Source organism: Ceratosolen solmsi, unplaced genomic scaffold, assembly GCF_000503995.2.
Source record: "Ceratosolen solmsi marchali unplaced genomic scaffold, CerSol_1.0 scaffold7, whole genome shotgun sequence".
NCBI classification, from domain to species: Eukaryota; Metazoa; Arthropoda; class Insecta; order Hymenoptera; family Agaonidae; genus Ceratosolen; species Ceratosolen solmsi.
Genome location: NW_011948413.1, coordinates 13,926,194 through 13,942,319, shown reverse-complemented (window position 1 = coordinate 13,942,319; position 16,126 = coordinate 13,926,194). Strand labels below are relative to the sequence as shown.

General features: G+C 39.7%; 1 protein-coding gene across 1 annotated transcript in view; it reads left to right on the top strand.

The window, feature by feature from the left end:
• Positions 1-15,228, top strand: part of LOC105367508 (zinc finger protein 497) — a 38,263-nt gene extending 23,035 nt beyond the window's left edge. Inside the window, exons 3-5 of the mRNA XM_011506250.1 lie at positions 10,205-10,643; positions 11,178-11,806; positions 14,067-15,228. Of these exons, the coding sequence (XP_011504552.1) occupies positions 10,205-10,643; positions 11,178-11,806; positions 14,067-15,106 (2,108 nt within the window). The 3' untranslated portion in view covers positions 15,107-15,228. The remainder of the gene's footprint in view (positions 1-10,204; positions 10,644-11,177; positions 11,807-14,066) is intronic.
• The last annotated feature ends 898 nt before the right edge of the window (positions 15,229-16,126 follow it).

Genomic DNA, 16,126 nt, shown 5'->3' with positions numbered 1-16,126 from the left:
GAAAACAAGCAGTTCTTGAAATTGGTTAAAATTAAAAAAAAAAACTAACTAATCATGAATATAAATTTTACAATTTCTACAGTGATAAATGTATCTGTTGTTATGTTCTACTTTTCACTCTCTGCTGGATGAAAATATATCAATTAAAAAAAAAAAAATCCTTGAAAGTATCTGTTTAATGCGTTAGTAACCGAATGACCATCATTAAGCCCCGTAAATTTAATCTAACATGATCATCGCCATTCCCAATAACGATTCTCCATTGTAGCAGTGTCTCTGTCCCTGCTATGTGAAATCACCTTTAACGAAGCCCATGGGTCCGGTTACTGGGACCCCTCGTACACACTCTCTCTCTCTCTCTCTCTCTATCTCTTTCTCCCCCCCCCCCCCCCCCCTCTCCCTCTCGGTCTCTCTCACGATATTCTCTCCCTTGTGACGCCGTGCCAGGTTTCGACGAAAAACAGGTTTTCTCTCGTCCTGCCCTCATCTCTCGGGTGTGCCGCCTCGTCCAATACATCTACTTAAAGCATAGCGCACACACACATGCAAGATGCACAGTCGCTAGCAAAGATTACCGAGAGGAAACCTAAGTATAGTTACGGGATGAAATGAGATAGAAAGAAACAGAGTAAAATACAGACAGGGATTGGGGAAGGGGCTGTAGTCTGCCTCCACGCTCGCGACTCTCGTAAATTATTTTCACCAACCTTTATCCCCACTTGTGCTAAATGTGCACAAACACATACTCACGAGCATGAAATCGAACGATCTCGTATGGGAGAAAAGAGAAAGAACGAAGGACTGGACGAAGGACGCCAATTGAAATAGAAGAGATTTTAGGCATAGGATTTCAAAATTCTTTTTTTAAGGGCAGAGATTATCGTGTATATTTGTGAGGAAATTTATTAATTAATATTCTCATATTTACACCAATCATTAATCAATAATTCGAATTCTTATTATGATTTCATATATAATAGTCAATAAATATAATAATAATAACCTAATAGTTCAGTTTTGTTAATTACGATTGTGCACCATCTTATTATATAAACTTAGATAAAATGGATATTTTAAAGTATATAAGATGTTAAATCATTAAATACATTATTAAAGTTATTTTTATTATTAGATGCTATTGATGACGCCATGATATTTATACGCGATAGTTAAGAGCATAAAATTTTCATAATGTTTTATCAGACCCTACTTATTTAAATAATATCTTATAAAATAACAAGTTTTTAAGAAAGTAAATATTAATAAATGGCTAATATAAAATCAAATCTAACGAGAGCACGTAAATAATATCTTCAAAATAAAAGATATGTAATTTTAACGCAGCACACATCAAAATAGTATAACTTTGATTAAAAAATTCTAAATTACAAATCATTTCAACGTATTTATTTATTATTTGCAATATGTTCCACTTGATTTTATCTATTAATAAATATAAAATGTTAATTAGTGTTGTGTAAATTGAAAAAGTCTTTATAAAAATTGAACTTTCAGCACTTATAACATCAGATGTGAAACAGGAAATAAATGTAAAGACGCGTGCGTAATGAAATAAATGTCTTATTTTTGTGAGAGATAGAGAGGCTCTTTCATACACGAAAAATTTCAAATTACTAAAAAACATGCTATATTTAACATCAGAAAAAATGGAATGGGATCGAGTTGAGAGTGACTAGAGATGAGGATAAGTGAAGCTACAAATTTGTATGAAATATAAAAGTTTAATACAAGTCGAAAAACCCATCTATCAATTATAATGCTTATTAAATTAAAATAAATACCATAAACATTAAAGTAAATCACGCCGCTGAGATTTGCCGTCGAATTCGCAGAAAATTAGCCGTGAAGCTCAACCTGCACGATGATGCTCACGCCAATGAAATTTAGAGTACAGCGAGGGGCAGACATAAAAAAAAAAAATAATAAAATAAAATAAAATAATAAAAAAAAAAAATAATAATAAAAAAAAAATAAACGAATGAAATCACGAAAGCGCGCTGGCAGCCAATTATAAAAAAATCGTATCCTCGTGTTCGAGCGAGAAATATTTGGCTGGCATGACACATATACCAGTGCGATCGAGGCGATTTGATAATGAGATTGATGAGGGCGCTCGATTGTTTGGTCAATGATGCTTGGTTTCGAGAATTTCGTATACATAGATATCGCTCGGAGGTTGTGAAAAAAAGGGCGCGGGATCCACTGGATCCCAATTTGTGCATTAATTGGCGGAATATCTTTTTTGGCATGCGAATTTTGTATAAAGCAACGGTATAACCCGTAGGCAGTGACTTTGATTTAAGATTTCGTAAAGATCAAAGATAAAATACTTTTTGGTAGATATTTCATTATTATATTGTATGGCCGTTATTACGAATTTATATTAAAAATATGCATTTTTAATATAATGGGGAATGCTTATTATGTATTACAAATTGTTCATTATTCGCGGATTTTTTAATATGTAATATTTATGTGAATTCCTGATTTAGCTGTTTGTCGAATCGCGAGTAGGATAGAATTGTTACGAAAAGTATAAATTTTCTTCAATTTACTTTTTGAAATTACCTTTTAAGTAAACATTATAAAAAGTGATGGTATAAATATAGTGGCAAAAAAAGCTAATATCTTACGGCGAGGAAAATCGTTGGTAAAGTTTTTGTTGCTGACTTTGATATATAGTTGAATTACTGTCACTTTCAGTACCAAAAGTTCTCCTAACGCGCGTTTTTTATCATGAAAGTTTTATTAATATAAAGATTAACAGGAAATATATAATTCGTGAATTAAAAATTAGTTGCAATATTTATTTGATAAGTTGCAAGCGGTCAGACTTTGAGCTGGAGGACGTACATGATCTTAACTATATTAAAATTCTTATATTGATTTTATATATCAAGTCGAAAATATATTATAGCTGTCGTATAGTAATAAATGTCAATTGATCGATAAAATAATAAACTAATGAATAAGATAAAGTAAATTAAATGCGATAAGCGAAAATTTTCGATAGGCATATTTTACAGATAAAATTATCTATATGATATTTATATGAGATTCCTGAAGACGCTAAAATGAATTGAGATGAAATGAAAGCGATGAAAGAAAAAAAAAAATTAATACAAAATGTTCTATATATTTAACTGCACTTTAAATGTTCTACAAACGATACAACTTTTTATTGCTGAACAAAATGTAATTTCTTAATAAGTGTTATGCTTATTTATTTACTAATAATGATACGAATAATAATACATAAGCATAAATATTTAAAATCACAGTTAATTAAAGTTATAAAGTCATGAGATTTATAGTTAATCATTCTTTATTTTAACTATCACAGTACATAATTTTTTTTATTATAGACGAGGTATATTTTTATAGCTTGTTTATTGTTTAATTAAATATATATTTAATATAGCAAGTACATACATCTTGTATGTAGATTTTATTTAAAAAAAATAATAATAATAAATAAATAATAAATAATAATAATAATAATAATAATAATAATAATAATAATAATAATAGCAATAATAATAAAATGATGAAGTTTATCGTTTATTCAAATTGAAGAAATGTGGGTAGAATTTATTAATGTATAATTGACTATACTAAGAATAATTAATAATACGTTCTAATTATTAACCGATATCATAATTTTCTTACTCATAAAATATATCGTATAACAAAAACAGTTTTTTGTTTGAATATTTATTTATCAAACAATTAAAACGAGTAAATAAAATAGTAATAGCTCTTTTATGGTAAATTTTAATTATCACGCGATATTTGACACGAAAGGCTAATGATGAAAACTTCAAAAATACACTGCTTTAAATTTTCTAAAATTTACTTTCGATTTAAAAATATGAACGTACAAGCGTTCATCTTTATTTTAATGGGAGTTTCGTTAATGTCAAACTTATCGAAATAAGAGAAAACTTACTGTAAAAAAAAAAAAAATTATTGATTTTTTGTAAATTTCAACAAATGCTTAGCAATTGAATAGAAACAGATTTTACGTATAATAAATGAATTATATGTTGATAGTTTAAAAATATGGATCATTAACTATAAAGAGTATGAATTTACATAACTTATGTGAGCCTTTTTTTTTTCTTTTTAATGTTTACGCCAAATTGTTATAACAATATTATAATAAAAAATTTTATTCAATCATAAAACATCGCAACTGGTTACATTCACTTGCTTATGAATTGAACGTAACTTGTCTTCTGAAAAAAAAACTTCGACAATACTTGGCAGCATATCATCGAAATGAAATAATTAAAAATATTGTTAGTGTGCCAGAATTTAACAGAATCTTGTGATTTACATTCAATTTGAATTTTTTTTTTTTTTTTTTTTTTTTTTTTGATTTTGTTTTATTAATTTGTTAAGCTTCATTGGGCAATACAATTTTAATGCAAAATATTCTGACTTCATCTGACCTACTTGCCTAATTAATTTTTCTCACACTCGAGTACACGCGATGAATTTTGAATATAATCTGACTCATCCCAAACGCAATCAAATCTAAACTATGTGATAAAATAAGGCTTAATAACGACTCATCGATTGTAAAAAAATTTTTTCTGAATAATGAACTCTAAGCTACTGACTAAACGTCCGTAGGTTTGCTTTGCACTAGTCTAAAAAAATAATTTGAAAATAACGCAAGCAATAAAAAGCTGAAGTCAATTACGAAATTTCTCAGAACGTTGACGAGCGAGTAGAACGTATAGTGGCGATTCGCATACACAACAGCGAAGTGAGTTGTAGCAGCAGAGGGAGTAAACAAAAATCGAAGCGCAATCCAATCTAACGAACTTGAGCGCTCGTGCTGTTGATGCTAAAAAAATTGCTAGGAACCCTCGTTAAAAGAGAGAGAGAGAGAGAGAGGAGTGAGGGGGAGAGAGTGCGTGTGTGTGTGTGTGTGTGCGCGCGCGCGTGTACGTGCGTGAGAGAGAGAGAGAGAGAGAGAGAGAGAGAGAGAGAGAGAGAGAGATGGCGATAGGGAGGGAGACGAAAAAATGTTGAAACGTATGTGTATAAAATAAAGGAAGCGAATGGATTCGCAGAGGTGAGCCTTCGTTGGAAATAAAAATTTGCCCTCGACGACGACGTTATCGGGCAATGAACGCGAGAGACTCGTCAACGACCCGCCCGTTTAAAGTTATATAGCGTATGCGAAGCGAGAAGCCAGCGCCGCGGAAAGGAAAATCTTTAAAAATACCGTTCGACGAAAAAGCTGCGCAAGCGCAACCTCGCGTTCGCACACCCCCGCGTGTCGGCTCTTTTCCTCTTGGCTTCTTTCCTTCTCCGACGTCTCCTCCGTGCTCCCCCGTGTCCACCCCAGCCCCACCCCTTCCCCTTTCCTCATCGCCCATCCCATCCGCCAAGCCCCTGCCCCCTGACCCACCGGCCCCGCGATCCCTCCGTCCTCCTCTGCCGTCCGTTGTCGCGCCCTACTCCCGCCCGCCTATTTCCGTCTTTCTTTCTCTCCCTCGTTCGCCCGCTCTCCCTCTGTCGGCCCTCCTCGCGCTCGCCACGTCCTTGCTATTTCTCTGTCGTCTGAGTTGCCGCACCGCCGCCGCCAAAACAAATCGTAAAGACGTCTCAGCACTCCTTCGCTCCCGCTGGATCTCTCCTGCCTCCACCTCCTCCTCCTCCTCCTCCTTCTTCTCCTCCTCCCGCCCCCTTCAGCACTCCGCATTTCCCGAAGCAACGGAAATCGAAGATGCACCACGCACTCGGACAATAACCTTCGAGGCTGCTCATATAGCACAAATCGAAAGCAGACGATGGACGCGACGGTCTCGCTTTACCGCGTGGGCGGATAAAGAAGTCAAACTTGGAAAATGAGATTGAAAGCATCGTCGCTCGCTTCTCTTACATTTTTCCTCTAGCGATACAAATTTAATTTCGTTTTTCTTTAATGCGATTGCATTTCATTCTGGATTTTGATTTCGCACGTTCGAACGTCGAATTGCACTTCAATTGTTTCTTACATGCTTACAAATTCCAGCAGATCTATTGATTTCCACCTTTTCTTCAATCCAGTCAGTATCGCTAATCAAATGATTATATATAAATTAATAATTAAGTTCTCGTGGTCTTAATTTATTATGGACTTCCTTTAAGCTTGGGTCACTTATAAACACTTATAAGCACGCATAGATATTTATAATTCATACGCTTTTCATGGCTATTGCTTAATCATTATGATACAAATGCTATTGATCATTCTTAATTTAAGAATGAAAATAATCATATTACAATATTATATTTTTCGGAATGTTCTTGACAATAAATCATCGTTCGTAATGAGCGTGTAGAAACGTAGCGGTTGAAAAACGTTTCGGTATTGCTTTATCTTATGAATTTCTATATCACCAATAATTAATTAAATTCATGAAACATTAAACTGTGAGGAACGTAAAATATATAATTAAATTTCATCTCGGATTAACTAAATTCGAAATATTCCTATCAAATTTTAATACAAATATTATAATTTATCCGTATAAGAAAATCCGCTTTAAGAAATTCATTTCGTGTTATGAAATATCAAAAAATCATAATACTCTTAAAAGCAATTATATAAATGGATATTTCGTTAAACAAACAAATGTTCAGCACAATTCCTCTCTGTCGTTCAAGGCCTCGGCAACTTAATTCTAAAACTCCCACGGCATTCGCGTTTACAAATTCACGGTCGGAAATCACGGTGCAGAAGATTGGAAATTATGCGTAGGATTGTATTGTAATTGAGGATAATGGTCGTCTGTGTAAACGAGCTTCTATAGAACAGTTATGAAACAAAACGGTGGTTGTGCGCGAGCGTGAGGTCAAACTGCGCTGATAAACCTTAGAGATTCTTTTCGACGTGTGACTAACAACTCTTACACCAAATTTCAACTAAATCTGCGTGGTACCCAGATAAAAAAGCATTTTAGAATATTATATTCGCTCTCGCTTGACGACGACGACAACGACGATGACGACGACGACGACGACGACGACGACGACGACGACGACGACGACGACGACGACGACGACGACGACGACGACGACGACGACGACGACGACGACGACGACGACGACGACGACGACGACGACGACGACGACGACGACGACGACGACGACGACGACGACGACGACGACGACGACGACGACGACGACGACGACGACGACGACGACGACGACGACGACGACGACGACGACGACGACGACGACGACGACGACGACGACGACGACGACGACGACGACGACGACGACGACGACGACGACGACGACGACGACGACGACGACGACGACGACGACGACGACGACGACGACGACGACGACGACGACGACGACGACGACGACGACGACGACGACGACGACGACGACGACGACGACGACGACGACGACGACGACGACGACGACGACGACGACGACGACGACGACGACGACGACGACGACGACGACGACGACGACGACGACGACGACGACGACGACGACGACGACGACGACGACGACGACGACGACGACGACGACGACGACGACGACGACGACGACGACGACGACGACGACGACGACGACGACGACGACGACGACGACGACGACGACGACGACGACGACGACGACGACGACGACGACGACGACGACAATGATTACGGCAATGGAGAAAGTAAAAGTTATTTCCAATCGATAAATTTTTCATGGGACCCAGGAGTTTATTTCTTTTCTTGGTAATTGGTTGAGTTAAGGTAATATTAGTGCCGTCTCTTTGGTGGAAATTTATTCCTTAAGTGACATTATTTTTTTTTTTTTTTTTTTTTCTTGTTTTTACAATGATACGATAAATTTTTAATTTAAAAAAAATCATACGTTTTAATTACATTTTATATAAAACATATGTTTTATGCATTTCTCTCAAAGGCACATCATAATATTGTAAGCATGAAACGTGCTCGTTATATTTTTTACTCGGAGAAAACCCTAGAAATAGCAACATTTAAACATAAAATAAGATAAAAAACATTTGATAGTTGGTACAATTAAAATTATGCCATTTTCAACGTTTTTATCTTAAATTTCATTTTTAATTCTAATCAAAATCAAGTGTTTAAATGGTGAGAATTTTTTAAGAATAAATTTAAAATTCAAATAAGGAACAAAGTTAAGAATAATGTATCAAATATTTACAGTTTAGATCAAATAAATGGGTATTATATTAACCGTTAATGTATATTTATATATAATTGCCGTATTATAAATATTTCGTAAAATACGATTATCAGTAAAAAAATATATTAATGTATTATGTAATATGTTATTAAAAAAAAAAAAAAAAAAAAAAACTTTATTCCTACAATATTAATGATGATATTGAAGATAAATGTCAAGCAAAAACTACTCTATTAATTTAATTAACATACTTATTATTAATTATCGTCGATAGTCTCTTTTTATAGTATATTGGAGAAAAAATGTTTACCGAATTATAATTTTTAATAAGATAATGAAACAATAAATAAATGAATTATATATATATAATATATTGAGAATATCTTTTAATTAGCGAGTTTTATGGATAATTTATAAATGTTTAAATCGATGTTTCTTGTACTTAGATATGTACAATATCTAAAAATTTATGAGAATATTTTTCTATATTTGTCTTTAAAATAATCCTTTAATAATCCCTCAAACAAGGACGTATAAGAAACAAACGATCAGATCTGATAAACGAAACATTAAATAATCGAATGGTTGAAAAAGAAATGTAATGTATATTTGCTTTTATGTAAATCTTCCAGCATTTGGTCACGTGCATTTATGTATCAACTGCGTAAGTTCATCTGCGTATCTTATCACGCACGATAATACAAGTAAATTTTATGTGCTTTTTTGAAAAAGCGCCATTTGCAGTTTATTTATACATTTTTATCAAATTTGACATAAACTGCCAATGTAAAAAATAAAATTAGGTCGATTATTCTACTTAAGTAATTTTTGTCGTTCGTAAAAACACATTTTATATATGAGAGAAAATAGTATTAAAGTCAACATATTAAAGTAATATGAAAATAAACGCTATTTGCAAGGACAAATCCTTCGATCCTTCAAATCGCCAATAAAGACTTAACGCAAATCACAATAATCAATGGCAAAATGTATAGTCTGACAACAGACGATATTATATTGAAATCGTAATTGTTATCTGAAAAATGAAACATTCAATAGATAACTCCATAAAATTGCATTCTAGTCGATTTCTCGAAAATTCACACCAGCCTCGTAAAGCCATAACAATTGCTCTTTTTTGTTTGTATTATTATTATTTTTTTAATTCAACCTATTTCCTAACGATTTAAAGATAAAACGATGAATGAATGGTCGTTTGAGAGAGAAGAAATATAACGAAAGAAAATATAAAACTTCTTCACCCTATCTAGACATGGTCGATCGTGTACCACGTACATGAAGGCCATTAATATTCTTTTACCAAATGCACCTATTTTATGCACTAGGTAGCGGTTTAGCTATTCGCAACCCTTGTCTCTATTTTTATGAAAAATTTTTAATTAAAATTTTAATTGACACCTTAATGGCAGATCATAGAAGGCAAAAACCATTAAGAAAAGGTTCTGTGTATCCCATTTATTTAAAAATGCCAGGGTGGGTAGCCTTGTTTTTTTAACGGACAATTATTGCATTAATCGTAATCGAATAATCTAAGCATATTCGTATTTTAAATGATAAATTTACTAACGTCTCGAGGAGAATAATTTTTGCTTATTCTTCGTAGTGATTATGTAAAGGATTTTTAATGAATATAAGACTTAATATTGAAATGTTGACAAAATATTGAAGCGTCAATCCTTAGCGTAGATATAGCATGAAACAAATTTAATTACATAAAATCTTCCTATTCTTTGTATATAAAATACATAGTATATATATATATATATATATATATATATATATATATATATATATATGCATGTGTTAATGTATGTCTGTATATTCACTGCAAAATAAATAAATAAATAAATAAAATATAACAAGCAACGTGTGTGTGTGTGTGTGTGTGTGTGTGTGTGTGTGTGCGCGCGCGCGCGCGCGTTATCGAGCGTTTGTGCGATTAGTCATGCATGTATGTATATATGTATATATTTTTTACTTTCAGATACTGGCACGCCGTACGTGTTGTACAAGGACAACATGGAGAGACCCCAAAGCCAGTGGGGCCCTGGCCCGGGATCTCTCCAGGACGGTGGACTTTACGCTCAACAGCAGCAGCAGCAGCAGCAGCAGCAGCAGCAGCAGCAGCAACAGCAGCAGCAGCAACAGCAGCAGCAGCAGCAGCAGCCGCCCCAACAGAGCTCCTCCTCGTCCGGTAGTCCACAGCAGGCCTGTGGCCCACCGGTCGAGGGTGAAAATGGAGGTCAGCCGGCCAGTTTGGCCTCGCCTGTACCCTCGCCTTATCCGTCGGCCCCGCCGGATCAGCCGCAGGCTCTCACACCATCTGACGAAGACATTCAATCGAGTCAGCAACAATCGTCGCAACAGCAAAGTGCTCAGCAGCAACAGCAACAGCAGCAACAGCAGCAGCAGCAACAGCAGCAGCAGCAGCAGCAGCAGCAGCAGCAGCAGCAGCAGCAGCAGCAGCAGCAGCAGCAGCAGCAGCAGCAGCAGCAGCAGCAGCAGCAGCAGCAGCAGCAGCAGCAGCAGCAGCAGCAGCAGCAGCAGCAGCAGCAGCAGCAGCAGCAGCAGCAGCAGCAGCAGCAGCAGCAGCAGCAGCAGCAGCAGCAGCAGCAGCAGCAGCAGCAGCAGCAGCAGCAGCAGCAGCAGCAGCAGCAGCAGCAGCAGCAGCAGCAGCAGCAGCAGCAGCAGCAGCAGCAGCAGCAGCAGCAGCAGCAGCAGCAGCAGCAGCAGCAGCAGCAGCAGCAGCAGCAGCAGCAGCAGCAGCAGCAGCAGCAGCAGCAGCAGCAGCAGCAGCAGCAGCAGCAGCAGCAGCAGCAGCAGCAGCAGCAGCAGCAGCAGCAGCAGCAGCAGCAGCAGCAGCAGCAGCAGCAGCAGCAGCAGCAGCAGCAGCAGCAGCAGCAGCAGCAGCAGCAGCAGCAGCAGCAGCAGTCGGTGCAGCAGTCGGTGCAGCAGCAACAGCAGCAGCAAGTACAAAACAGTCAGGGCCAAGATCACTCGCCCCAGCAGCAAATCAATACTCACGACGTCGAGCGCAACGATTGCTTCCCTGGCACCGGCAGCGAGCTCCAACAATACCCGCAGCACTACTTCAAGGAGGCCAGGCCCCACCCATCGCCCTCCGTCCCGCCACACATGCTAACCCCCGGCGGTTTCTCGGCACTGCACTACCTAAAGCAGCCCGGGGTCATGCTGACCTCGCTTGGCCAGGGCGACGGCGGACCGAGCGGTCTTGAAGCGCACCAGTATAGCGGCGCCGGAGGGCCGAACATGTCATCGGGACTACCGGACATCGTCCAGCAGAACGGCAAATCCAGCAAATCGACGAACAGCGAGCTACGGCTGTTCAAATGCCTGACCTGCGGCAAGGACTTCAAGCAGAAGTCCACCTTGCTGCAGCACGAGCGCATTCACACGGACAGCAGGCCCTACGGCTGCCCCGAGTGCGGCAAGCGATTCCGACAACAGTCCCACCTGACCCAACACCTGCGCATTCACGCCAACGAGAAGCCGTACGCGTGCGCCTATTGCGAGCGCACCTTCAGGCAGCGCGCCATCCTCAACCAGCATCTGCGCATCCACTCGGGTGAGAAGCCATACCAATGTCCGGAGTGCGGGAAACACTTCCGTCAGAAGGCGATCCTGAATCAGCACGTCCGCACACACCAAGGCGAGCATTTCTCTCTGCCTAACCCAGACTCCTCAATGGAGAGCGACGGGCGTCCCGCAAGTCGCGCGTCCAACACGCCCGATCCTTGAACTTTATTAGCACTGCCAATTTATCACCGCTATTGTTTTTCCCACGATTCGAAGGCGGCTCTACTTTCTGGCTTTCTCCGGGGTCACGGCCCACGTCTCTTCTTAGACTCCCTCGCTTTTAACTGCGGATGTAGAGGAGGGGCGCGTCGACGCGAGGACACAAGACGACCCGAAAACGTGACCGCCCAACATCTCGTCTCGTCGGCTCAAACGTGAGAGAATTATTCAAGACGCTGCGAGGAATGAATGATTTTTTGGATGATTCATCAGCGGAAGAATTTTCTTGTGTCTTCGCGTTGTGCGGGCCTCGTCTCTCTCGATTCGGCTCGAGCGCCCGGCCTCGAGTCACTATTAGTATAATTAATATCCTTTCGTCTTGCCGAAATCCAGAATTTGTACTTGACTTAATTAATTTTCACTAAAAAATTTATACCACATTGTACGTCAATATTAATATTACGACTATCAGTATCAATGTTATGTTAATTTAGGTGCAATATTGAAAGATCGATAATGGCTAAACGACTAAGCATTCGACATTTGTTAACCTATAAAATGTTTACAGTATGTATAAATAAATCGTTTTTTCCAAGTATATTGCAAAAGAACGGATTTTTTAACAAGACGTTAGGGAAGTGTAAAGCTGCAATTTATTACACCCGCCTTGTTTGACAATCCCGCCAAATATCATATATAATAATGCTTTACTAATCCCAGCCACCTGAATTTATTTTCTTCCTGCATTGCAAAGACGCTCGTACCCTCGACCAACCTCACACGTCGTTTACCATTCGCTTTGGCAGACTCCGCTGATCCCTGTGCGAAGTGCGCAGAAACTTAACAATTAACAAACAGTATTCTTTTTTCTTTTCTTTTTTTTTCTCTTTCTTTTTTTTTTTTTTTTTTTTTTTTTTTTTCCCCCCCCCCCCCCCCCATCGAGACTACAATGTCGTCAACGTTGCGTTCGACCCTGTCTCGCAAAACTACACTCTATCATCACGTATTTAGAAACCTACAAGTGCTTGCCTTCTCCTTTGCTCCTCCAATTAACGCACATAAATAAATGCATCCGCGACTATCCCACCCACAGGACCACCAAACGCCGAGCGAATATCTCCTCCACTATCAAGAAACTAACGCTCGAATGAACAAAGCAAAACAAACAAAATAACACGACCTATGACGACGTTCCCCGTGTTCCTAATAATAATAGTAATAATGATAATAATAATAATAATGATAATAATAATAATGATTATAATAATAACAATAACAACAATAATAATAACAATAATAATACAAGATTAATAATAATAAGAATAATAAGAATAAATATAATAATAACGATAACGATAACGATAACAACAACAATAAATAAATAAATAAATAAACAATATTAAAACAACAATAATAAATAAATAATTAAATAATAACATAATGATGATATAAATAACAATAAACGATGATGATGATGGTGATGATGATGACGATGGTAATTATAATAAATAATGACATTATAATAAGCAATAAGTTAAATCATAATTATAAACAATTGAATTGATAGATGATGAATAATTAATAATAAATAATAATTTATGATCGATGATTAATGATTGATGAGTGATGATGGTTGTGATGACGATGATCATGATGGTGATGATGATGATGATGATGATGATGATGATGCTTTATGACTAAGATGACGATGATGATAATCATGGTGATGATGGTGATGATGATCATAATGATGGTGATGACGACGACGGCGACGGCGATGACGACGATGATGATAATGATGATGATATGATGATGGTGTTGACGTTGATTACGATGGTGGTGACATTGATGATGATAATGATGATGATGATGATGATGGTAATGATGTTGATGTGGATGGCGATGTTGATGATGGTGACGATGTTGATTATGATGATGTTGATGATTATTATGACGGTGATGGTGATGATGGTGGTGATGACGATGATAAGAGAAATATCAAAAGAAATCGCAATTAATCATCAATGCGACACGTCGCCTCGACAATCGCGTCCTCATTAAAACCTTCTATTCTCCGCTTATCATTTCAGACGTGAGTCCGCACTTGATCTTCAAGAACGGGATGACGCCAACCCTCTGGCCCCAGGATGTACCCTTCCCGCCCGAAGAGGGCAAGGAGGAGGTGGCCTCGACGTTTGGTGACACGGATACGCAGTCGGGCGCCTTCAGTCCGGCGCCCGGCGACGGCAACTCTAGCCAGTATCCGGCCTACTTCAAGGATCCTAAGGGCGGCAACCACGCGGTCTTTGGCGCGGCTGGAGCCTCCGGTACCTTCGGCGCCCTCCAGTACATCAAGCAGCAGAGCGGTACCGGAACCAACGGCAAGGGCTGCCTCCCCGACGTCATACAGCACGGCCGCTCCGCCGGTATGCCGCTCTACGTGCGCTGCCCCATCTGCCAAAAGGAATTCAAGCAGAAGTCCACCTTACTGCAACACGGCTGCATCCATATCGAATCCAGGCCATACCCCTGCCCCGAGTGCGGCAAGCGATTCAGGCAACAGTCCCACCTGACCCAACACCTGCGCATCCACACAAACGAGAAGCCCTACGGCTGCGTATACTGCGGCCGGAATTTCAGGCAGCGCACGATTCTCAACCAGCATCTACGGATACACACCGGCGAGAAGCCATACAAGTGCCAGCAGTGCGGCAAGGACTTCCGCCAAAAGGCCATCCTCGACCAGCACACGCGCACCCATCAGGGCGATCGACCCTTCTGCTGCCCGATGCCCAACTGCCGACGGCGGTTCGCGACCGAGCCCGAAGTCAAGAAGCACATTGACAACCATATGAATCCGCACGCGGCTAAAGTCAGGCGAAACTCGAGTAGCGATACGAAGCCCCCGGGTGGAGGTGGTGCCGGCGGCGCCCCCACCGGCCTCGGACCCGTCAGCGTAGCTCGGGGCCTCACGCCCACCGTCGTCAAGCCCGAGCTTTATTTCCCCCAGTGCTACGCGCCGGCGTTTAATCACCAGCCGGCCGTGTCCTCGGCCCAGTTCCCGGGCCAGTCGAACGTTGTCGCGGTCACCGGCGAATTCAAGCCTCCCACCGGGTTACCGCCCCAGTGACTAGCCGTCCATCCTGCAGCGTACTAGCAAGCAGGAATACCGCTGAGATTTCAGCGATGCCTCAGCGCGGTTGGGGGGGGTGCTGCTAGTGCGACGCAGCATCACCATCACCACCATCACCACCATCACCACCACCAGCAACAGCAGCAACAGCAGCAACAGCAGCAACAGCAGCAACAGCAGCAACAGCAACAACAGCAACAGCAACAGCAACAGCAACAGCAACAGCAACAGCAGCCCCGACAACAAATACCATCTTCGTCGGCGTCATCGTCGCCCTCATCGATCGTCTCGTCGTCCTCGTCGCCAGACGCGCCGAGCAGATGTAGTCAACAGCAGCCGCTTCAGCAACTCTATCCCTAATTTGAACAATGTATTGAGAAAGTGGGAGGGGGAAAAAGTTGAAGAGAGAAAGAGAATGAGTGAAAGGAGAAGAGAAAGAGAGAGAGAGAGAGAGAGAGAGAGAGAGAGGAGAGAGAGGAAGAAAGAGAGAGAGAGAGAGAGAGAGAGAGAGAGAGAGAGAGAAAGAGAGCGAGTGAGACTGATTGGGAAGGGGAGGTGTCGCGGCACTCTCCTGGCACGTGCCTTACAAGGAAAAATAATATTGTGCTCGGGACGAGTATTGGTATGACGAGATCAACAACCGACATACGAATTACTTGTCTGTTTTATAGAAAATTGCTCTTCTCATTTAAGTTTTTTACTCGCTAGATTACTTTTCCCTCTATCGACTCTCATTTGTGTTCTAAGTTTCATATCCACTTTGAATATGCATGACTATTTCAACGGAATTAAGAAAGAGAAATGAGGGCAAGTTCACATAATACAAGGTAACGTATAAATAGTACATATATAAATGAATAAAATTCGTCCAATCCGCATTCACGCTCGATAATAAACACACTATGCCGGTTATTTTTTCTCCGTGTTAATATTGTGTTATATTTTTGTTTTCATTTTTGTTTTTGTATTTTTTTTTTATTTTTTTTTTGTTTTTTTTTTGTTTTTCCTTTCTTTCTT